At 37.2% G+C, this 24307-nt stretch overlaps 1 protein-coding gene across 10 annotated transcripts in view; it reads left to right on the forward strand.

Moving 5' to 3' along the window:
- Positions 1-17: 17 nt before the first annotated feature.
- Positions 18-24307, forward strand: part of AP3S1 (adaptor related protein complex 3 subunit sigma 1) — a 136223-nt gene continuing 111933 nt past the window's right edge. For 9 of the 10 annotated variants that reach the window (XR_008957572.1, XR_006410469.3, XR_008957569.1 and 6 more), the window contains exons 1-2: positions 18-214; positions 22264-22355. Coding sequence is in view for 3 of the 10 variants with exons in the window: in XM_044387340.3 (XP_044243275.1) it covers positions 146-214; positions 22264-22355 (161 nt within the window). In the remaining 7 variants the exon portion in view is untranslated. The remainder of the gene's footprint in view (positions 215-22263; positions 22356-24307) is intronic. The other variant, XM_057307297.1, reaches the window with a different exon arrangement.

The raw sequence follows: 24307 nt of genomic DNA on the forward strand, positions 1-24307 counted from the left end.
GCCCCGCCCCGCGGCTCGGGAGCGCGCGCACGCGTGTGCGGGAGGGGGCGGGTGGGGAAGGATCGCCGGCGAGATCCTGAGGCGAGGCTCGCGCGCCCGCCCCCGCCCTGGCCCCCAGCGCCCACCCGGTCGGCCCGGCTCAGCCATGATCAAGGCGATCCTCATCTTCAATAACCACGGGAAGCCGCGGCTCTCCAAGTTCTACCAGCCCTACGTGAGTATCCCGCCGCCGCCGATCCGCGTGAGGGGGAGTCGTTGGCGGCTGGCAGCGTCCTCAGGGCGACCCCCTCAGGCGCGCCGCGGCCCTTCGCGCGCCCCCGGCCGCCTCGCGCTCCCGGGCTGTCATCCTCTCGCCGGGGGTGAACGGGGTGCCCACCTCCCGCCGCGCTCCAGTCCTCCGACGTGGCTCTGCCCAAGCGGTTCCTCCGCCCGTCTGTGGGCTGGGCGGCTTCCCGGCGGCGCGGGCGAGGCCCTGGGCACTTCCCGGGGCGGGGGGACCTCGGCGGTCGGGGGACGGCAGCCCACCCGCGCCCGCGAGCCCACCCGCGCCCGCGAGCCCACCCGGCGCTCCGGCCTTCCCGCCGCCCGCGGCTCGGGGCGCGCCGAGCGGCTGGGGCTCGCGGCCCCACCTCCCCGACTCGCAGCCTCTCCCGGCAGACTTCTTTCTCTCCTCCTGGGGACAGACGGGCTACTGTTTTTCCCGGTAATCCTCTCGTCGCGCAGGGACTTGGGCTTCCTGCGTTCGGCTCGGCGCTCGCTCTGGACAGTCTCTCCTGGGTGCTGCCTCCCAGCCATCGGCCGCCCAGTGTGACTTTAAGGTGTTATTAGAGAAAAAGATAAGGAGGACCGAACATTTTTTTATGGGGCTTTTCCCCTAGTGGCCGTGAAGGAGGTCCTGCAATAACTGGCGACGTTTGACCCGTGACAGCTGTGACTCTCCCCTACCTGAAAGTTACGATGGCAGCTGCTGGCTTGGCCTTTCTCTACCGAAGGGAATTGGGTCTCGTTTGTAGCTGTTCTTCTACTTATGAAGAATGGCCATATTCGTAAAACTCTCCGTGGCGTGTAAATGGTGTTGCAAATAATGCGGGAGGTTTTAAGGGGGTGAAGATAAGTCATTTCTTAATGAATGAGGGAGGGTGACAGGTGCCTCTCTGAAGGCAAAATTCACGAGGTAAAACATTGAGCTGTCAGTGTAGGGTTTCATGTAGAGGTATTAACTATTGGGTCGTATTGGGGCGTTTTGCTTATAGTCAGAAATGAACTTTCAATTAAATATTGAAATTGTGCCAAGGCTAGCACTTCTGTGCAGATAAACCCCAGATGGAAGTGATGCCTGCCGTTAAAAATTAAATGTGAATATGTCGCTTCGCTTAAAATGATAATGCAGTCTGTGGAGGTGTTAGCTGAAGTGAGAAATCTTGAGCTTATTCCTCATTTCCTTAAGTAGTTTTGCTTCTGCTGGTGATAAAGAATGTTTTCTCCTGTTCCCGTTTGGTTTTAGTGTAGTATAATTCAAATATTAAGGCTCTTGTTTATGAACTCGATATTGTTTTTTAACCCAGAATAAAATCGTGGTTGATTCTTCTGAGTGGAAAAAAAAAATGCCCTTAACTGTACCTTGTTACCCATTTACTTTAAAATATAGTACTGGTCTTTATTGAAAGAATCTTTTTCTTAACTGTATTCCCTGGGCCATCCATTTGCAGTATAGAAAAGGTATTTTGCAATACTGAAATAGAAATCAAAGCTGTGTTTTTTCATGTCTACACTTAATATTAGTATTCAAAATAGTAAGTTTCCTGGCTAATTCATAATATCAGTGTAACCACTCATGTAGTGTAGAATTTAAGCATTTACAGAAAGATGTATTTAATTTGGAAATCCAGGAATACACTTTACTTAGAGGTAGCAGTGAAGATTACTGTGGGAAGAGGTGGTTCTGGCGTCAGTGGCAATTCTGGTGTCATTTTTGGCCATTGCATTAGTGACAGTGTTACTGGGAGCAGGGAGCTAAGAGGTGTAAAAAGAAGAACCTAGTGCTTACTGGACGTGTAGAAGTGGGTATGCCAGGAACTGTTTCTGAGCATTAGTCTTTCCTAAGTTGGGTTTGGCAACTATATTTGTTTTTGTTAGTCAGGAATAATGTAACAGAACTTATTTGCTCTTGCTAGATCATAACCAATTTGTGGGCGGAAGTCTTTTCCATTCCTTTATTCCATTGGCCAATTTGTCAGCATATACTCATTTCATGCCTACCGTGTCCAGGCAGTGTTTTAAAATCTGGAAATGAGCAAACGTAACTTCTGCTCTTTCGGCAGGGGGTGGACAAAGCTAATAAGTAGAACGAATATGTGTGTGTGTATATATATACATATATATATAGTAAGTGCTGTGGAAAAAATAAAGTGGGGTAAGGTGACAAGGGAGTGTGAGGATGACTATTTCAAATGGGACAGTCAAGTAAGTCCTCACTGAGAAGGTGACATTTGAGCAAAGACTTGAAGTAGGTAAGAAAGCCAGCCTTTCAGGTATCTGGGGGTCGATCATTCCAGGCAGAGGGAGCAGCAGATGCAAAGGCCCTGAGGATGGAATGCTTATTTGAAGATCCTGTCCTGTTTGAAGAACACCAAGAAACAGCATGGCCAAAGCAGACTATGGAAGGAAAGAGTATTTGGAAATGAAGTCTTTTTGTATAGGGCTTCAGAGTTATTCTATTCTCACTGCCTGGAATGTCCTTCCCCTCCATTGCCAAATGTCCACATTTGACCTCTTGTTCCACATTTAACTCAAACATCACTTAAGCATTTCCTGAAGCTTTTTATCTTGCTGGATGACTCCTCTTGGTTCTTAGGATTTTATTTTTATCTTTATTATGGTACAGTATTCAGTTTCACAGCCTATAATTCCTTGGGGCATCCTATAGATTCCTTGAGAGAAGGTATCAGGTTTTAGATATATTTGTGTCACCTCTAGCAATCAGCATTAAATTTTGGATATAGAAAGCTCTCAAAAGTCTTTGCTTAATGTACTCATTAGATTCTCCTACTCTAATATGGAGTTTGGATTGGAAGTGACTTCCTAAGGCTCCTTCCACCTTTTAAAATTTTGTCCTGCATTAACTGGAAGTTTTAAGAATTCATACCTTCAGGATAAAAGCAATGGTGGAATAGCTGTTATTTCAGCTGTTTCTATTGTAAGTTGAAGACGTTTCTAAGAAGTACATATTCAACAAGGCTGACAGTTTTGAGTGTAATTTATTAAGCAGCCCTCAAGGGTGTGGTCCTGATAAGATGCTGAGATTTGATTCCAACAATAACGGTTTAGCACTGAGCAGTTTGAAAACTGTTGAACCATTTGCCAACCAGTTTCCCTTATTGCATTGGATTTCCATTCCTCATTTATCCTTCGTCTTTTTTTAAAAAAAAATTTATTTATTATTTATATTTTAATAATATCTACACCCAACATGGGGCTCGAACACAAAAACCCGAGATCAAGAGTCACATGGTCTTCCAGCTGAGCCAGCCAGGTGCCCCTATCCTTCCTCCTGATACAACAATCTATATGTTCATCTTTACCCTTTAATACTGCAGATTTCCATTTCCTGCTGTAATATGTTTTTAGATTTTTTAGATTCGATTGTGCCTCCCAGATGCTGTGAGGTTTGATATAAATGAAGTCACATCTATTTTGCTAAACTAAAGTTTTTGGTTCATTCTGCTAGAGTCAGATATTAAGAATTCAGGGGTGGACTCAGAATGTCATCACCTCTTGTTTTTGTCCTCTATTTCCTTGAGCTATGATTGCAGAAGTTCAAATGTTTTCCTTGGTTTAATAGTTTCTTTAATTGATGGTTAGCCTTAGCAATTTGGCAACAGTAAAGTCTGATCTTTTAATACTTGCCTGGCAATATTTGTGTATTACCATAAAGAACTAATGAGACATATAATTAATAAGCCAGATTTATTTTTATATAGCCATCAAACAAAACCCTTGGGTTTTGATTCCTTTGTTATTAATAAACTATGACATATGACTTTAAATAAAGTGAACATATTTTTCTTTTATATGAATTATAGTAGTTGTTTCCACAGATACCAAAGATTGTGCATACATAAAATGCACTGTTCATACGTGAATTACAAACTGTTATATACTTGAGTTGCCTCAGTTTTCTTATAAACTAAATCTGATTATTATTGTCAACTAAATGCAAGCCCTAGAAGGGACCAAAGATTGTGCTTTTTTGAATTTGTTGACGTAAAAAGCAAAAATTATAAATACATGTAAGGTTTTTTTCATTTTTAAATTTTTAAGGAAGATGCATCCATGTTTACTGATATCTTTTCTTAGTGACTCTTAAGACAGTGTGGCAGATGGGATAGCTAAACTTCTTTTTATGGTCAAAATATAATTATCAACAGTTCTAAGGATTAAGGTGTTAACACATGGTAACATATACTATTTGAGCTGTTTTGTTAAGAAGAGAATTCCAAATGATTTCATTTCTTTCCATATTAATTAGGATGCTTTTGACTGCATAAGTAGCGTTTTATGTAGCCTGACTTAAATTTGCTTGAAAAGAACCATATTAGGATATATAACAGGAAGTACAGAATAGTAGATTCCAAATTATTTGATTCAGCAAATTAGTGACTTCATCACAGATCCAGTTTCTTTTTCTTCCTCTGCCTTGCTCTTCACAAAGTTGATATTTAGAGCCTGGTTCCTCATTGAAATCAGTGGTAACCAGTTTAGTCTATAAGCAGAGTGTGATCTCTTCCTGCCAGCCTGGAGTATGTCTTCGCCTTCAGTCTGGTCAGTTCTACCCCCAGATAGATAATAGCTTACGATAATCAGGATCCACCCTTGGAGCTGAGGGTGGAAACATGAATGAATTTAGTATTCTGTTGGAAAGGTGTAAGAGAGAATGGATGTTGGGTAGGCAAACAGGTGTCACTATTCCCTCTTGAGTAGTGCACATTATTTCTTTTGAATAGATACTATTATTTCTTCTCCCATAATTTTACATTGCTTCTGAGGTTGTTAATACCAGGAAACACATATTGATAATAAGTGATTCTAAACATGTACCACAAAAGGTCTTAGTTCAAGGTATTCCTTATATCAAAGGATCTTTGAAAAATTCCAATTCCAATATAATCATAGTTTTTGTGGAAAGTATCCTTGACGTCTTGCTTTAATTAATTAGTGTTTATTAATATTAAACGTGTTGAAAATTGTAAAGAAGGAAATAAAATGTTCAGGGTTACAGTTATTTTTGGCTTTCATGGAAAGGTTATAAATAAGACAACATTAGAGGTCATTCCACTGCCTTTCAGAGAAGCAGAAGGCCTTGTATAGGGTGGCTGTATTATATTTCTTTAGTAAAGCTGTTGATTGTTAAATTACTTAATTTGTAAATACATTTCCGTTTTTGTGACTACGTGGAAAATATTTAAGTATTCAGATCACTAAGGTCATCTTGATTTCACCATTCATAGTTAACTATTAACATTTATTATAGTTCTGCCTATAATGTCCCAGTGTAGAATATATATCTTTTATTAATAACATAAATGAATGCATTGAAAATGTTGGTGGATTTATAGAACATTTGTGGCTTTAAGATAACTAAATATGTTAACATCTGGCTCTTCTATTGTTAAAATGTTTAAAAATACATTAATGTAAATAGCATTTCAGGAAATTGCATTCATTGTTTTCTCTGTGTATGTCTTTCTTTTTACAAAATTGAACTTATATATGTGACCTGAGTGTATGAGGGCCCTTCTTTTTTCTCATCCCAAAGAGAAATATTTGCTGATTTTCTTTGGAGAGTCAAAGAATTGTTTCTTGTATTTAGTACTTGGAGTTGTCTTTGTACTTGTGAGTTTTGGATTTCTTTCAGTCAACCAAGGTGATTCTGAGTTGTCCACCTAGAGGAGCCAGTCTTCTTCCATCCTCTTGTCACATGAAACTCTCACATTGGGATAAATTACACTTGTTCTTTCCTTGCCCATTCTGCCTTATCAGCCTTCCCCTTACCAAATCCTTTGAAATGAAGTATAGGTAAGCAAATTTTTTTACAGAAAGATCACGCAACTCTCAGAAGGATATTGCTGGGTAGGAGGAATAAAGGCCCACATTCTAGCTAATAGGTGGTACGTTCTGAAGACTTCAAGGGGAGGCACTTCTAGATAGGGCTTTGAAAGGAGGAGTGGTCTTTGTGGATACTCCCTGACCTTTCCGTTGTTCACTCTTCTTTCTGTCTTGCCCAGCCCATATTTCTTCCACAAATATTTGTTGTTTGTGTGGCCCTGTTCAAAGAACAGGTAATGTGATGACTAAGACAGATGCCATCCCTGCACTACAAGTTTTGCATTCTAGTGATAGGACCTAGACAGTAAACAAATTATGTAAAATTGTGATAGCCTGAAGAAAAGTGAAACCGTGAAAGGGGGTAAAGAGTGGTGGGGGAGAGACTATTAGGTAAGATCATCAAGGAAAGCCTCTTTCATGACGTGACATTTAAGAAAAGAACCGAATGAGGTAAGGGAGTGTGTGAGAACAGCTGAGGAAAGAATATTTCAGGCAGAAAATGGTGCAGGGTCCCTCAAATGGGACCAGAGTAGGTGTTGAGGAATAGCAAGAAGGCAAGCTGAGTGATCACAGGGAAGAGTGGCAAGAGATGAGGCTGGAGAGAAGGACAGGGCCAGCCCCTTTCTCATTTCTCTCAGTCTGATGACATCATCCCCAACATGCTGTCCACAAGAAGAGGTATTTCGCCTTGAATCCCACTTGTAGTTTGCACAATTGAACAGGGCCTCTGGTCTCTACAGGATAGGCAGTGATGCTTTCTTCTGCTCATTTTCTTCTCTACCCCAGTTATCATTAGGCTCCAGAGAGGTGGGCGTGCTAGCCCGACGAATGAAGGTAAAAGTGACTGCCCCACTTCTGTGCGGCCTCGGGAGTAATGAGACCTGTGATCAAGCTGCTTCCATTTCCTAAGTCACCTGTGAAGTCACGAAGAAAAGCATTTATTTTTCTCAGACATCTCACAACCTTAATTATAGGTGAGCACGGTTGATGTGAAGCCCAGTAGACCACCTCTGTTATTGTGCTGAGAAGCGTTTACATCTTTCCTGCCTTGTTTGAAGCCTGGTGTAATTCAGGAATCTCTGGCTGTCAGTCATTATTCTCTTTGTTACCCAGGAGAAAAGGACTCTTTTTCAATGTGCCAGACCCATTGAATTGTTTAGATTTCTGTGTGCTAATTAAATGGGGAAGATTGCCAGTTTATCCCACCACAAATATATTCTGCTATTTCCTGTCATTAATATATCTTAGTGCGACGGTTCCAAGTCTTTTAAGATGAAAAAATATACATAAAATTCACCATTTTAAGCATACAGCTGTGTGGCATTATGTACATTCACATTGTTGTACAGCTGACACCACTATCCATATCTGGAACTTCTTCATCTTTACAAATTGAAACTTTGTACACATTAAACACTGACTCATTCTCTCCTTCTCCCAGCCACTGGCAACCACCGTTCTATTTTTTGTCTCAATTTGACTACTCTAGGAATGTCATAAAAGAGGAATCCTACAGTATTTGTCCTTTTGTGACTGGCTTGTTTCACTTAGTAGAATGTCTTCAAGGTTCACCGATATTGTAGCCTGTGTCAAAATTTCCTTCCTTTTTAAAAAAGACTGGTCGATCCATTATAGGTATGCGTACACTACGTATTGTTTACTTGGATTGCTTTAACTTTTTGGCTGTTGTGAATGATCCTGCTGTGAACATGGGTCATTAGATATACATGGGAACACGAGTGTACAAATACCTGTTTGAGTCCCTGCTTTTTGATTCTTTTTCCACCCAGAAGTGGATTTGCTGGATCCTATGGTAATTCTGTGTTTAATTTTTTTGGGAATTTACTGTACCATTTTCCATGGTAGCTGTACCATTTTACATTCCCACCACAATGCGCAAAGGTTCTAATTTTTCCACATCCTTGCTGATACTTGTTATTTTCAGTTTTTTCATTACAGCTATCCAAACAGCTGTGAAGTAGTGTCTTATTGTGATTTTGTTTTACATTTGTGTAATGACAGTGACGTTGAGCATCTTTTCATGTACTTACTGATTATGTATCTTTGAGGAAATGTATATTAATATTAAGTCCTTTGTCCATTTTTTAACCTGGTTGTTCTGTTGTTGTTGTTGAGTTGTAGAAGTTCTTTATATGTCCTAGATAACTAGTTCCTTATCAGATACACAATTTGCAAATATTTTCTGCCAATCCATGGGCTGCCTTTTCACCCAAGCGATGGGATCCTTTTTCAAAGGATAATGTCCTTTGATGCACAAAAGTTTTTAATTTTGGTAATGTCCAGCTTATCTTTTTTTTTTTTTTTTTTTGGTCTCCTGTGCTTTTGGTGTCATATCCAGAAAATAATTTGTGATGATTGCATAATAGTTCATTGTATAATGTATCAGAATTTATCTAGCTAGCCTACCATTGTGGACTTTTATTTTGAATCAGGTGGTTTTTTTTTTTTTTAATGAAGATTAAATAAGAGAATACTTACACATAATACAGACTAATAACAAAATTAATAATAACAGTTATCTTTATTATTACTACTATTTGCTACCTCCTACTCTTGGTTAGAAGATTATGTAGCTAAGGAACTGTAGAATATTCCAGAGATCATTCTCAGATATTTTTTGCATTTCTGCAGAATAAATTATCTCTTTGTAGGCTTTGTTTTGGAATGAACTTATTTCTTATTACAGAATACAAAGTCCTCCAAAATTCTTCCAGAGAACAGTTTCATAAGGAGACTTTTTAGGAGAAAGTTAGTTATAAAACTTACCCCAGCTTTTTTTTTTTTTTTTTTAAGAATGACCTAGTCTTTAAAAGATATAATTCACATTCTATAAAATTCACCCATTGAAATTGTACAGTTCAGTACAGTTTATTGTATTCACAGTTGTGCATATGACCATCACCATGATCTAAATTTAGAACATTTTCATCAAACCAGTTGAAACCTAGTACTCATTAACAGTTACTCCCCAGGCCCCATTACCCCTTATTCCCTGGCAACCACTAATCCATTTTCTGAGTCTAGATGCCTCATAGAAATGAAATCATGAAATATGTAGTCTTTTGTGACTTGCTTTTTTCACTTAGAATGACGCTTTTAAGATTCACTGTGTTATAGCATGTATCAGTACTGCATTCCTTTTAATGGCCAGATAATATCCTGTTGTATAGATAGAACACCGTTTATTTATCTCTTTGTTATGTGATGGATGTTTAGGTTGTTTCCACTTTTGACTCCTATGAATAATGCTGTGAACATTATATTTGTGTGGACATTTGTTTTCATTTCTTTTGGGCATATATCTAGGTATGGAATTGCTATGAAAGCTCTGTTTTTAGTTGTTTGAAGAACTGCCAGAGTGTTTTCCAAATGGTAACATTTTACATTCTCATCAGAAGCGTATGACGGTTCCCATTTCTCCATATCTTCATTAACTAACCCTTGTTATTGTTCCTTTTGGATTCTGACCATCCTCGTGGATGTCAAGTGGCATCTCTTGTGATTTTGATTTGTATTTTCCTACTGACAAACGATGTTGAGCATCTTTTCTTGTGATTATTGACTATTTGCATATCTTCTTTGAAAAAAAGTCTTTTCAAATCCTTTGACCGTTTATAAGTTGGGTTGTGTTTTTATTACTGAGTTGGAAGAGTCCTTTATGTATTCTGGATGCAGGTGCCTTATCAGTTATATGATTAGCTTTTATTTCCTTCTATTCTGGTTGTTAACATTTTCCTGCTCATATCATTTGTAGCACAAAGATTTTTAATTTTGATGTACAGTTTTATCTATTTTCTTTGCTCGTGCTTTCGGTGTTGTATCTAAGAAAGGTTTGTCTAATCCAAGGTCGTGAAGATTAATACCTGTGTTTCTTTCCAAGAGTTTTGTAGTTTTAGTTCTTATATTTAGGTCTGTGATCCATTTTGAGTTAGTTTTATATATGACCTGAGGTAGGGATCTAATGTCATCCTTTTTGCATGTGGCTGCATAATTTTCCCAGCCCCATTTGTGGAAAGGACAACTGTTCTTTACTCACTGAATTGTCTTGGTCTCTTACTCCAGCTACCACCCCTCCCCCAATTTTACCTCGTGCTTGAGTTCTCTGACCTTTCAGCTGCCACCGTGGTTCAGACTCTCTCTTTAAATATTTTAAACTCAGCCTGTAACCTTCTCAACTGTGTGTTCTTTAAATTAAAAAAAAAAAAATAGGGTCTTTGCCACTGAAACTGGGAGATAGTATAATGGATGGTAGTTTTAGAGTGTTAATAGCTACCATTTATTGAGCACTTTCTTTATTGTGCTAAGCGGCCTTAATACATTTTTATACATTGTGAGGGAAGATACCAAAGGGTTTTTCTCAAAGAAATTTAATGAAGGATCTGGGCCAAGTACTAATACTCTTCCTTCCACATTTGGGATTTAAGGTAGCCCCATTCTCATTGCTTGTTCTTTATGCACTCAGGCTGAAGTGATGCCTACTCACATAGCACCAAGTCTCCATGCAGACTTCCTGCTTGGAAGTCTGGCAAAAAAAAACCCACTCACTGAATTTTCTTTGCTGGGACCTTTTCTTTTTCATGATTTTTAAATGTTGGGGTGCTCTGAGGCTTAGCCTTCCCCTCTTACTTTTAATGAAAAGTGAACTAATTGTTTTTCATATATGTACCTTGCTCTCCTGATCCTATGCTTTTGCCTAGTTTTTCTTTTTTTTTCAGCTTTGAATGCCATGCAATTTCGTATTCTCTATTCTCTGAATCTCTAAATTCTACTTATTCTGTAAGTCTCTTTCTTGACCAATCTGTCTCTTTTTCGAAGATGGTCTTGCTACTGAAAATCATTGTTCCCCTTTACCTCTTGTAGTATGTTATTTGTATCATTCTTATGTCAGGAATTGCTTTCTAACTTTTATTACAAAGACACCTATTTCTCTCTGGGAATATTAAAAAAGACAAGATACAGAACACTAAATAAAAGTTTTAAATGGTTATATTAATCTTATTTCTTCTTTTAAGCTCTCAGAGAAGAGGATCTGTTTCTCTTTCATCTTGGTAATCCTTGATATTCTAGCATCTAGCAGAGTCAGTGAATGCATATTAAGAAAAAATTCTCTGAGTGTGTGTGGGAGGGAGGGATGAGGATTATGACATATTTACTATTTGGTTAGAGGGACATTTTGGTTTTACAGTTGCCTTTATGGCATAGGCATAAGAACAGGAAAGGAGATAGGAAAAGAAAAAGTTTTGTTAGTGGGTTACTGAATCTTTAAAAATTAATTTTCATTAATGCATTAAGAGAAGTAGTTAAAATAATAAAAGTTGTTGGCCTTTTGTAACTCTAGTTGTCTATAGACTGGTGTAATCTAGGAGTTGTGACCAACTGAAATGTATCTGTTGACTTCTGTGATGAAGCTATAGTGTTAGGAAATCTGATCAGCCTGAAGCAAGCTCCAGGCTTTTTTATGAAAGCTATTAAGTTAAATTGATTAATAAAGAAAGGGAAATTGTCTTATGTCAGCAGAGGCTTGATTTGTTTAATCTTAGACACTGGATGTTTGATTAAAATTTTAAGGCGTTCTTTCCGATATTGATTTTCTTAGATGAGTATTGCTGGCATTTTAAGAAAGATGATTATGAGCAGCATTCTTGAAGTTTATATGAGAAATTACTTTCACTGATAAAAAAATAAGACATATTTAAGGTTTAGCTTACATAATCCTTAATTTGTTTATAAACAATAGTATGGTGCAAAAAGGATAACTTTCCTTAAAAGAAAACTCCTTATAAGATCTTTACACCTATAATTAGAATTCTAGAGCTTATTTTACAATCCCAGAGGCAGATGTTTTAAGTAAGTCATTGCTAATCCATGCTTATTATGTGCCAGGTATTGTTTTTAAGAGCTATATGTATTTTAACTCAATCCTCCCAATAACTGTATGGGGTAGATATTGTTGTTATTCATGCTATAAATGTTATGTTATTCAGGCACAGAGAGGTTAAGTAACTTGTTCAAAGTCAACACAGTTAATAAAGAACATATCCAGGATTAGACCCATATAGTCTGGTTGCAGGTTCCATACTCTCTTTCCTTCTTTCTTTATTTTTATTTTGTTTAACAAAGTTATACAGACACATAGGTTAAAGGATCTAATAGTTCTTCTCTAAGGCTTATTATGAAAAAGAACATTCTTTTATTTCCCCCTTCCCATAGGTAAGTACTTTTAGCTGATTACTCAGTATTCACATGTCTCTAAACAATGTGCTTCTTTTGCTGCCTGATTTTTTCAGTTGCAGGCATAATCTATTGACTTCTGCTATTGAAAATGCTTATTTAGCTCCCCACCCTCTCCCTCCCAACATCTATATCCTTCCCAGTCTTCTTACTGTTATTTCATAATACTGGTTAGAGCAGTATCTGGTGTTTTCATTAATTTCCTGTGTAAATGTTTTTCCTCACCTGAACCATGTTGTAAATTGTGCTTAGTTTTTTCTCTCCTGACAGTTTATTTTCCTTGGAAATAAATAATCGCGTTTTTCTTTGATCTAGTTTTTTATTTACTTATCACTAATTCACATCTTTGTCAGTTGTCGCAATCATATGCTTCTTCCATCACTTTCATGTTCCTGAAGAAATCTCTTCCAGAATCTTTTGACTAAGCCCAATCTAGACCTGTTGGATGGTAAATGTCTCTGTTGTCTTTGGAATATCTTTAGTCTGTTTTTATGTTGGACCTCCAATTGCTTGATTGTGTGGTTTATTACCTTACCATGGTGGAACTCATCCTCCAGTAACTTCTTGAGAAAGGCCGTAAGGAGATAGATTATTTGAGACCTTGCTTGCCTGCAAAGAGTCTTACCGTAACTTCACATCGTCTGTCTATAGAATTCTAGGTTGGAAATAACTTTCCCTCAGAATTTTGATGGCATTGCCTCATTACCTTTTAGTTTCCAGTATTGCTATCAAAAAGCTTGAAGCAATTTTGATTGCTTTTTCTTTGTGTATGATCTATTTTTACTGTCCCGAAAGTATGGAGACTCCTGTTTTTAAGATTTTATTTATTTATTTGACAGAGACAGCCAGCGAGAGAGGGAACACAAGCAGGGGGAGTGGGAGAGGAAGAAGCAGGCTCCTAGGGGAGGAGCCTGATGTGGGGCTCGATCCCAGAATGCTGGGATCACGCCCTGAGCTGAAGGCAGATGCTTAACGACTGCGCCATCCAGGTGCCCCTTGAATCTCTTTTTATTCAGCATTCCTCTTGACTGTTCCATTTTTCTTATTTCTTATCTATCTTCTGTTTTCTGTCCTTTTGGCCCCTTTGACTCTATTTTGTGGTTGACTTTTTTCTCAACTTTATTTTCCAGTCTTTCCCCTAAACGAAAAATTTCTCCTTAAATTTTTAATTACCATGAGCTCCTTTTAAAATTACTGAATGTTGTTATAGTATGCTGTTTTTGTTTTTAGTTGTAATTTCTTTATTACTTTTCTGATATTAATGATAAATATTTTAAAGTTTTCTCTGCCGTACTTGGAAGCTCTGAATCTGTATCAGGGGTTGTCTATATGAGCTGTACTTGAGATTATCAGGCTAGGCGGTTTAGCTGGTGAAAAAGTGGCAGTTGCTGTTAACAATCCCCCAAATCTTAGTGGCTTAACACAATAAACGTTTATTTTTCACATAAAGTCCAGTATTGGTGATCCTGAAGAGCTAGAAACTTCTTTGTGGGCATTTGTTTGTTGTTTTTGAGGAAGGGATCAAAGCAACTTCTACATCTAGTTAACGTGGGAGATCGTGCAGGAGTTTTTATATTTTTAACAATCAGCTCACCTGGGAGGAAAAAGCTATAATTTGTAGCATTTGCTACATGGTGTCAGTACTCCTACGATGGCCAATTTTCAGGCTATCAGCATGGTGTCACAGAAGGCAGAATTGGGAAGAGATAAGCACAGTTGTCTTTCAGTTGTGCCAGCCGAGGCATTCCATTGGCCAGAACCTGGTTGTGTGGGTCTATGTTAATTCAAGGAAGAATGAAAATATTGTTGAATGGTGTGTCCGGGAAGTAGAGGAACTACATTCTGGTGAACAGATAACAGATTCTGCCGTTGTTGGAACTCCCAACGGCATTATGTTTAGATCTAGGTAGAGTTCCTGGAGAAGTTTGTGCCAGGCTCCTGCCTAGAGTGTGAAGGAGGCCTGGTTTAGGTATTCTGGGAACTGATTGAAAAAAAGGGCGAGCATCAGGTATGTGTACATGTGCCTAAACTCCCTGTTTTCAGTATGGTTGTCTGTATTTGCTTTTTATTGCTGGTCTGACAAATGACCACAAACTTAGTGGCTTAAAACAGTACAAACTTGTTAATCACACAGTTCTGTGAGTTCCAAGTCTGATATGGGATTTACTGGGCTAAAATCAGCGTATCATCAAAACTGCATCCCTTTCTGAAGGCGGTAGGAGAGAATCCATTTCCTTGACTTTTCCAGCTCCCAGAGGCTGCCCACATTCTTTGGCTCTTGGCCCTCTTCCTTCATCATCATAACCAACTGAATCGCATCTCTTTGATTGTTCTCTGGTCACATCTTCCTCTGACCACAATCCAGGAAAGGCTCCCTGATTTTAAGGAGCCACATGATTAGATTAGGTCCAGTGAGATGATCTGGGATAATCTTCCCAACTCAAGGTCGTTATTTTAATCACCCCCTTTAAAGTCCTCTTTGTCATGTATGGGGATATATTCATAGTTCCAGGAATTAGGATGTTGTCATCTTTGGTGAGCTATTATTCTGCCTACCATAGTACCCCTTGCTCTCCAAAGACCCTCTGTTTTATCTACTCCTTGAAATAAGTTTATAGATTTTTCTTGGGGATGGCAGAGGTAATTTAGTGGTCCTTCTACCTCTGAAACAGTCCTCCTTATTTTACGCTCCTCTTTTCGTCTTCTCTTCTAGAAGTACCTAAAAGCACCAATTCTTGAGCCTTTGGCTATTTCGTGATACAGATTGGGTTAGTTCTTGGGTTTTCCTGTCACCAATTTGGGATTAAGTTTTCTGAGATTTACTTAATACTTGACCACTCATTCAGCCACTTACTAAAATTTGCTGCCCTGTCTTCTTTCTCATTTTGCTCATCCTCGTGGTTTATGCCCTTTAAAAAAAAAAAAAAAGACAATTTTGATAGTTTTAGCTGGCGTTTGAAAAGGCCACAAAAATAGTTGTTTTGTGCATTTAATCTACTGTCTTAATTAGAACAGTGCTCATACCTTTAAGTACTACACCTACACTTTATTGCCCCCCTTTTCTGAAGTGTTTCATGTAACCCTGATGTTTAAAAATATAAATGAATGTGGATCCCATCTTCTACATTCGATATTCATTTATTCAGTGTACTTATATTGGTGACTCTATGCCACCCACTCTGTTCAACATTTTAGATTTAAAGAAGATTTGGAGAGGGTCGGAGTCTGATAGAATTCAGATATCTACAAAGGAAATTTGAGCACACTGTTAAAAGTATACGTTAGGAATAGAAACAGTATCATGAAAGCACTGAGGAATAAGGAACTAATTTTTCCTGGGAAAGTAAGAAAAGACTTGACAAACCGTCGTGTTGGATCTGAGTCTTAAAAGGCTGTTGCTAGAGAATGGGGTGAGAGAGTAGGAAAATAGGAAGGAAGTGCGTGGTGGGAAGTAAAGTGCGGTTGAAGTGGATTGTGTAGGGGAGAAGAAATAGATGATGAAAACTCAGAGGTAGGTCAGGATTCCGTTTTGGAAGGTTTTGTTTATGGCCTGGTAGGGAGTTTGAATGCCAGGTCAGATGGAAACCAGAGGACTTTAAGAAAGAAAGTAACAGATACTGTTATTTAGGAAGTAATTCTGGTGACATGGGTGAGATGGTTTGGAGTGGAGAGGCAGGTGTCAGAGTTAATGTTTAGGTGGTTCTTAGAGTATTCTGGGTAAGAATAAGAATCTGAGTTGAGATAATGTCTTTGGATCCAGGTTTACTGTTGTTTCTGCAGTTGAATTAACAGGACTTGGTGAACCAGTAGACATGGGAAGTGAAAGGAAAGAAATCATCAAGATTTTTGGCTTAAGAGACAGGATGAATGGTAATGTCACCGTTAAATGAGACCAGAAATATAGCAATAAAAATGGGTTTTGTTAAGAGGTACAGACTTCTAGTTAGAGTAAATATGTCATGGAGATGAAAAGTACAGCCAACATCCTTATGATGTTGAATGGTGACAGATGGTGACTACACTTACTGTGCTGAGTGTTGAGCAATGTATAGTATTGTCAAATCACTTTTTGTACACTTGAAACTAATATAACATTGTATGTCAATTATACCTGAATTTAAAAAAAGAAAGAAAAGCAGGTTTTAGAAGAAATGTGATGTTTTTAGTCTTTCTCATGTAAGTTTTAATATTACTTTGTGGATTATAACTGGAGATGTCTGTAAGCTGGAAATAATCTGTCACCAACTCAGAAAAGAAGGTAGGCTTCTCTTAAGCACTAGAGATGTAGAGAATGAAAGATTAGGGAGATAGCATGGTCAAAGCCACGGGAGGAAGGAGGTCATCCAAGGGACATTGTTTAGCTCTAGAAGAAGACTAGAAGGAGGTGGTGGAGATGACCAAGCACACCTAAGAGAGGAAGAGGGCAGCCATCGTATACAGCGCTTTTTCTTCCTTCCTCCCTCCCTCGCTCTTTTGAATAGTTTTATGAAATATTGAATAGATGCAAATATACTGAATATCTGTAAGGTATAGGAACTAATACTTATTTGCTCACTATTCCCTTTCAAAAAAAAAAAAAATTACCAGTACCCTTGAAGTCTTTCTGCACTTCTCATATTCTATCCTGTTCTCTCTGTACTTAAGAGATAACCACCACCCCGAATTTTTAAAAATCATTCTCATTTTTGTCCTCAAACAGTTCACTGTTTAGTTTTACATATTTTTGAACTTTTAAAAAGTAGAATCATAGTATTTATATTCTTCTGTGACTTGATTTAAAAAAAAATTCAACATTTCTCAGATCATTACTTGTGTTTTATATAGTTATAGTCATTCATTTTCATTGCTGTGTAATAGTCCATGCAAGAATGAAACACCGTTTGTACATTTTGCATTGATGGACATTTTACATTGTATGTCTTTTGCTGTTACAAGCAGTGCTGCTATAAGCATTCTTGTAAACATCTTTTTGAATTTCTTTGGGGTGTAACTAGGAGTTGAATGAATACCTTTGTCTTTGGGTATGTTCATATTCAGCTTTACTAGGTACTGCTGGTCTGTTTCCAGAAGTGGTTGTACCAGTTTACAGTTCTTATAGTATGGGTGCTTTCTTGCTCCGTATTCTTGCCAATACTTGATATTGTTAGACATATTTATATATCATCACTGATAGTATGGGTACTTAATGTTGTTATTGTAGTTTTTAACTAGTAGGGGTTTTTTCCTTTTTCTATTTTTCTTTCCGGTGTGAAGTTGAACATCTTTCATAATTTATTCACCATTCTAATTTCCTTTTCTTGATGATTTCCTAAGTTCCAAGTCAATTTTTGCCAAGTCATTTTTATTTTGAGATGTTTATCTTTTTGCCAAGTCATTTTTATTTTGAGATGTTTATCCTTTTCTTACTGACATCTAAGTGTTTTTTATATATGCTGGGTATTATTCCTTTGCCAGTTTTTATGTACTGCAGCTATATTCTTTGTGTTTGTAGCTCTCATTTCTTTGGTGTCTTTTGAGCATTAGGAATGCTTGCGTTTGATATGATCAAATTTGCCTGTCTTTCTTTATGGTTAGCCTTATTTTGTGTCTTATTTAAAAGTCTGGCACTATTACAAGGTCATCAAGATATTTTCTTATTATGTTTTTAAAGCGTTATAGTTTGAGCATTGACATTCATTTTTAACCAACCGGGGAGTGATTTTTTAGTATAATGTCAGAGGCCTAAGTTGATTGTAATAAAACAGAACGAAAACAACAATTTTTATTCTGGCACCATTCATGAAAATGTCCTTCCTTTCCCTACTGTTCTATAATGCCTACTCTCTATTTTAAATTTAATTGCTTTATATTTGTGTGGGTGTGTTTGGTTCAGTTCCATTAGTCAGTTTCCCTATTTCTGCATCACTATCATGTCATCTTAATTACTGTGGCTTTATAATAATTCTTAACCTGCCCAGCAGGTCCTCTTACATTCTACTCAAGAATGTCTTGTCATTCTTGGGGCGTCTGGGTGACTCAGTCGTTAAGCATCTGCCTTCGGCTCAGGTCATGATCCCAGGGTCCTGGGATTGAGCCCCGCATTGGGCTCCCTGCTCTGCTGGGAGTCTGCTTCTTCCTCTCCCACTCCCCCTGCTTGTGTTCCCTCTCTCACTGGCTGTCTCTCTCTCTGTCAAATAAATAAATAAAATCTTAAAAAAAAAAAAGAATATCTTGTCATTCTTGTCTTCTGATTTAATATATATGTTTTGGAATCAGATTTAGGTTTTTAAGTTTCTCTCTCTATTGGGATTTTGATTAGAATTACCTTGATCCTTTGGAGCATTTTGGAGAGATTGAGTATCTTCATAATACTGAGTTGTTCAATCCATAATCACTACATTTTTCCATTTACTGAGCTCCTTAATTTTTTTCAGTAAAGTTTTGTATTTTCTCCATGGAAGTCTGCATGGTTTTGTTTCATGGGCACTGCATGTTTTTTGATGGTATTGTATGTGCTATCTTTTTCAAATTAGATCTTCCATCTGACAGTTGAAGAAGTTTAGAATTACAATAGAGTTCTGTGTGCTGGCTCTGTCTTGTTATATCTATTAATTTTAACACTTTAGTGTAAATTGTATTAGATTTTCTACATGGAAAATCTTGTAGTCTGTGAATGACAGTTTTATTTCTTTCAAATTCTTTTATCTTTTATTTCTTTTTCTTGTTTTTCTTGTACTGATGACAGCTGATATGGCGCTGAATAGGAAAACCATTATCAGTTAACGTATTTTTTTCCGATCTTAGAAGGAAGAAACTGTTTAAATATTTTGTTTGTGAGTATGTTTTCAAAAAGTGTTTTTTGGATAGTCTTCATTAGAGGAAGTTCTCTCTCTTTTTTTTAATTTGTGAAGGGTTTTTTCTTTTTATTCAAGAATTGATGTGCAATTTTATCAGATGCTTTTTCTGCATCTATTTTCTGCATCTATTGAAGTGACCTATGTTTTTTCCCTCAATCTGTTAATGTAGAGAATTACATCAATCTGTTTTCTAATAATAAATCAACCTGACATTACTAGAATAAACTCATTTGGGTCATGATGTGTTAATTTTTTTAAATATTAATTTTTGTATCTATGCTTCTTGGTGAGATTGGCCTGCAGTGTTCATTTCTCATACATTTCTTGTCTGATTGTGTCAGTACTAGCCTCATAAAATGAATTGAGAATGTTAATTCTTTATCTGTGCTTTGGAAGAGTTATGTAAGATTGGAATGATCCGTTTCTTGAATCATTGGTCACACTTGGTTTTAAAGCCATCGGGGCTTGATTTATTTTTGGTGGAGAGATTTAAAAGTATTGTTTATCCTCTTTACGATAATAATATTAAAGTTTTTCCTCTTTCTCCTTGGGACCATTTTATTATTATTATTTTTTAGGACTTTTGCCACTTCAACTTAGATTTTTAAACTTACTGGCTTATTATGTTCATCATATTAACTTATTATCTGTTAAATTTCTGCATCATCTGACTAGGTCTCCCTTTGGATTATTCATTGGTAGTGTATAGAAATAGCAGATTTTTGAGTGTTAATTTTGTATCTTGAACTTTAATAGATTTGTGTATTAGCTTTAATAGTTTTTTTAATGGATTCTTTAGACTTTTTTGGATATATGATCAATCTGTCACAGATGTCATCTGTGAATACAGGTAGTTTTACTTCTTTCCAATTTGGATGCCTATTTGGGATTTTAAAAAACATCCTCTTAATTATTGATTCTTTTACCTAATTGCAATGTGCTTGGGGAATATAGTCTTTATGAAACCAGTCCTTTGAAATTTGCTGATCATTCCCTTGATTTTCTTTATAGTTTTATTTTCATTATATATATGTGTATCATTAAATAACAGTTTTGCATGTTCTTGAAATTTATATTAGTTAAATATTTAGATGTCATTTTGATACTTGCTTTTTTTTCTCCCCCTGCTATAGACTGAGTTGTGTCTCCCCTCCCCCCAGATCCATATGTTGAAGCCCTAAGCCCCAGTTTGATGGTATTTGGTATTGGGGCTTTGGAAGATACTTAGGTGTAGATGAAGTTGTGAGGGTGGGGCCCTCATGATACTAGTTCCCTTGTAAGAAGAGACACCAGAGAGCTTGTTCTTGTTCTCTCCCCCCACCATGTGAGGACACTATGAGAAGAAACGGAAGAGAGCACTTACCAGAAACCAATGTTGCTGGCACTTCGTTTTTGTTTTTTTTTTAATTTTTTTGATCTTGAATCTCTAGCTTCTAGAATCTTGAAGACAAATTTCTGTTAGTTAAGCCACCTAGCCTATGGTATTTTGTTGTGGTAGCCCGTGCTAAGATACCTTCTCTTTTTCACATTAAGTTTTTGAGAATCTTTCATATTTATGGGTGTAATTTACTTCTTTAATTTTTACTTGTTATAGGATTCCATTGTGTGAATATACCATAATGTATCGATTCTGTGATTGGTGGACATTTGGGCAATTTCAGCTTTTGTTGTTGGTACAATGCCTTGATGTACATTCTTCTACATGTCTCTTGGTACACAGTTTATCATGTATATGTAATTGCCAATCTTCTGTTGTTTTTAATCTTTAAAAACAGTGGTTTCAGGGGCGCCTGGGTGGCATAGCGGTTAAGCGTCTGCCTTCGGCTCAGGGCGTGATCCCGGCGATCTGGGATCGAGCCCCACATCAGGCTCTTCTGCTATGAGCCTGCTTCTTCCTCTCCCACTCCCCCTGCTTGTGTTCCCTCTCTCGCTGGCTGTCTCTATCTCTGTCGAATAAATAAATAAAATCTTTAAAAAAAAAAAAACAAAAAAAAAAACCAGTGGTTTCATATGGTTTAGTATAGTATCTAGGAGTGGAGATGCTGGGTTATAAAACTGTTTTCTCAAGTGACGATACCATTTACTCTCCCAGTTGATAGGGTAGGTTTCTTTGGCTCCCCATCTTTGTCTACATTTGATATTGTCAGACTTTGACACTTTGCTAATGTGATGCATGTGGAGTCATTTCATTGTTACTTTAATTTGTATTTCACTTAATTACCAGTGAAGTTTAACATCTTTCCATTTTTTTAGGGGGGAGGGGCAGCAGGAGAGGGAGAGAAAGAATCTTAAGCAGACTCCAGGCTCAGCAGGGAGCCCAAAGTGGGGCTCCATCTCATGACCCTGAGATCATGACCTGAGCTGAAACCAAGAGTTGGACACTTAACTGACTGAGCCACGCAGGCGCCCCCATGTCTTTTCATTTGTTTATGGATCATCGTATTTCCTTTCCTGTGAAATTCCTATTTGTGATTTTGCCCAGTTTTCTATTGCAGTGTTTGAGAAGCTGACTCTTTTACTGGGATGTGAATTGCGTGGTGAATTTAATACTTATTGAGCAAACTTTTGGTTTTAGGCTATGCTTATATGACTAATATGGATGGACTCATCTCAGTTTGTATTTAAACTTTATTGGAAGCTCTAAACTTCTGTGCTTTCCTTCCAATAAAATATGGATTAGTTACATAAATTACTTGTAACTTTACCTCTCTGTTTCAGTTTACTCATTTGTAAAACAATGGCCTTTGACTAGTTAATATCTAATGTCCCTTTTACTAGTGTCTTTAATTCCTCTGTCTAATATTTTTCTTCTTGGTTTTTGAAACTTAGAAATGTTAGTTTTATTGTAGTAGCAAACTATAAAATGTTGGTTTGGTTTTGTTTTTGCTTTTTGTTTTTACATCAAAAAATGATGGGTTTTGCGTCTGTGAGATGTGATATGTTAGCTCTCCAGGGACCTCTCTCATAGATTAATTTCCCTGACAGATTACTGCCTTTTACTTGTGAAATTCTTAAAATACTGTTAAACCTAGCAATTTCATCCTAACATATATAAATTATTCTTTCTCAGAGTGAAGATACACAACAGCAAATCATCAGGGAGACATTCCATTTGGTATCTAAGAGAGACGAAAATGTTTGTAATTTCCTAGAAGGAGGATTGTAAGTAAAACATTTCATGGACATTTCTAATCTTTGATTATATGATTAAAATATATACTGTTTAATTGGTTATGGTAAAAATTTCCTAACTTTGATGAATTGGATTAGTAGATCAATTATCACCTATGTTAGCTATAAATCTAACTTAAAGAATTTTTTAAAGATATGTAGTCTTTTTTTTCTTTAAAAATGTTACAGAAGCATTTTATGTAAAGGTAGTATATTCATATGGCAAAAATTCAAACGTTACAGAGACGTGTAAAATTAATTATAAACTAAGTCTCCCTCTCCTGACTTCAGTCTTTCTCACTTTCTTGAGTATCCTTCTAGAAAATTCATTTTTCATTGACTAACATATAAAAGTATAACCTTAAAAAATTTTACTTACAAGATCACACTAGGTATACTGGTTTGCATGTTGCTCATTTTCACTTAATATTTTTAAAAGTCTTGCGTACAAACACATTTAGAGCTACCTCATTCTTTTTAATGACTGGAGGGTATTCCTTGGGGCAAATGGATCTGTTCATAAAAATTTATACTACATTCTTTATTTTATTATTATAAATGAGACTGAAATCTGTTTTTCAAATAAATATCTGTTTGCATGTATATCTATATGTATATCTATACATATCTATATGTATATGTATATCTATATGTAGGTATATCTGTATCTAGGTAGAATTCAGCTAATAGAGTTTTCTATTTTTAAAATGAATAAATAAAAATTAGTTATAATTAGCTTGCCAACTATTGTAAATAAATACTTTTAAATTAGTGGGTTCCATGGAAACATTTTGCTCTCAATTAGTTTTATAAATGTTCCTGCTCATTTCTGTATAATCAGTTCCTTAATAAGATTCTTTTTTATTGACAAGTCAAAAACTATACTTTAGCTGAGCCCCATTATGAAAAATTACATATTAGGCAGAGAGATGTATAGTTTTTTTTTTTAATGATTTTTTATTATGTTAGTCACCATACAGTACATCCCCGGTTTCCGATATAAGGCTCGATGATTCATTAGTTGTGTATTAACACCCAGTGCACCATGCAATACGTGCCCTCCTTACTACCCATCACCGGTCTATCCCATTCGCCCACCCCCCTCCCCTCTGAGGCCCTCAGTTTGTTTCTCATAGTCCATAGTCTCTCATGTTTCATTCCCCCTTCTGATTACCCCCCCTTTCTTTATCCCTTTCTTCTCCTACCGATCTTCCTAGTTTTTATGTTCCATAGATGAGAGAAATCATATGATAGTTGTCTTTCTCTGCTTGACTTATTTCACTTAGCATTATCTCCTCCAGTGCCGTCCATGTTGCAGCAAATGTTGAGAACTCGTTCTTTCTGATCGCTGAGTAATATTCCATTGTATATATGGACCACAACTTCTTAATCCAGTCATCTGTTGAAGGGCAGAGAGATGTATAGTTTTTTGTATTTTAATGTGTATGATGTATATTATGAAAAATAGTTTGGATAATAGAAAATTCATTAAATTCATTTTTACTTGACCATAAATTACTGTTTATCATGTAGGAAGTTTACTTGCATTTCTTAAAGGGTAATATCATGCTGCAGTTCAATTTGCAAACACTTATAATTTACAAATTTGGCTATTAACTCCAGACCTCCCAGTTTGGTAGTTGAGACAATGTACCTGCTTCGTGTTTTTGTATTTTACTTGTGCCTTATTTCTGCCACACTTCTGCAGGAGTTTTCTTTGCCATTACCACTTTTCTTCATCTCAGCATTTTAATTTCTCGTAGGGAACTTGTCACCCAGCACAGTGTACTGTCCGTGGTGGTCATGCAAGAACCTGGCTCTGCTAAGCAGGGCACCGTGTGAACTAGAAATTAGGGCTTACATTTATGATCATTCTTTTCCAGGCTTACAAAAAGTAGAAGGCAAACATTGCATCAGAGACGAGGCTACACAGCTGATTCAGT

The sequence above is a fragment of the Ursus arctos genome, unplaced genomic scaffold (assembly GCF_023065955.2).
Source record: "Ursus arctos isolate Adak ecotype North America unplaced genomic scaffold, UrsArc2.0 scaffold_5, whole genome shotgun sequence".
NCBI classification, from domain to species: Eukaryota; Metazoa; Chordata; class Mammalia; order Carnivora; family Ursidae; genus Ursus; species Ursus arctos.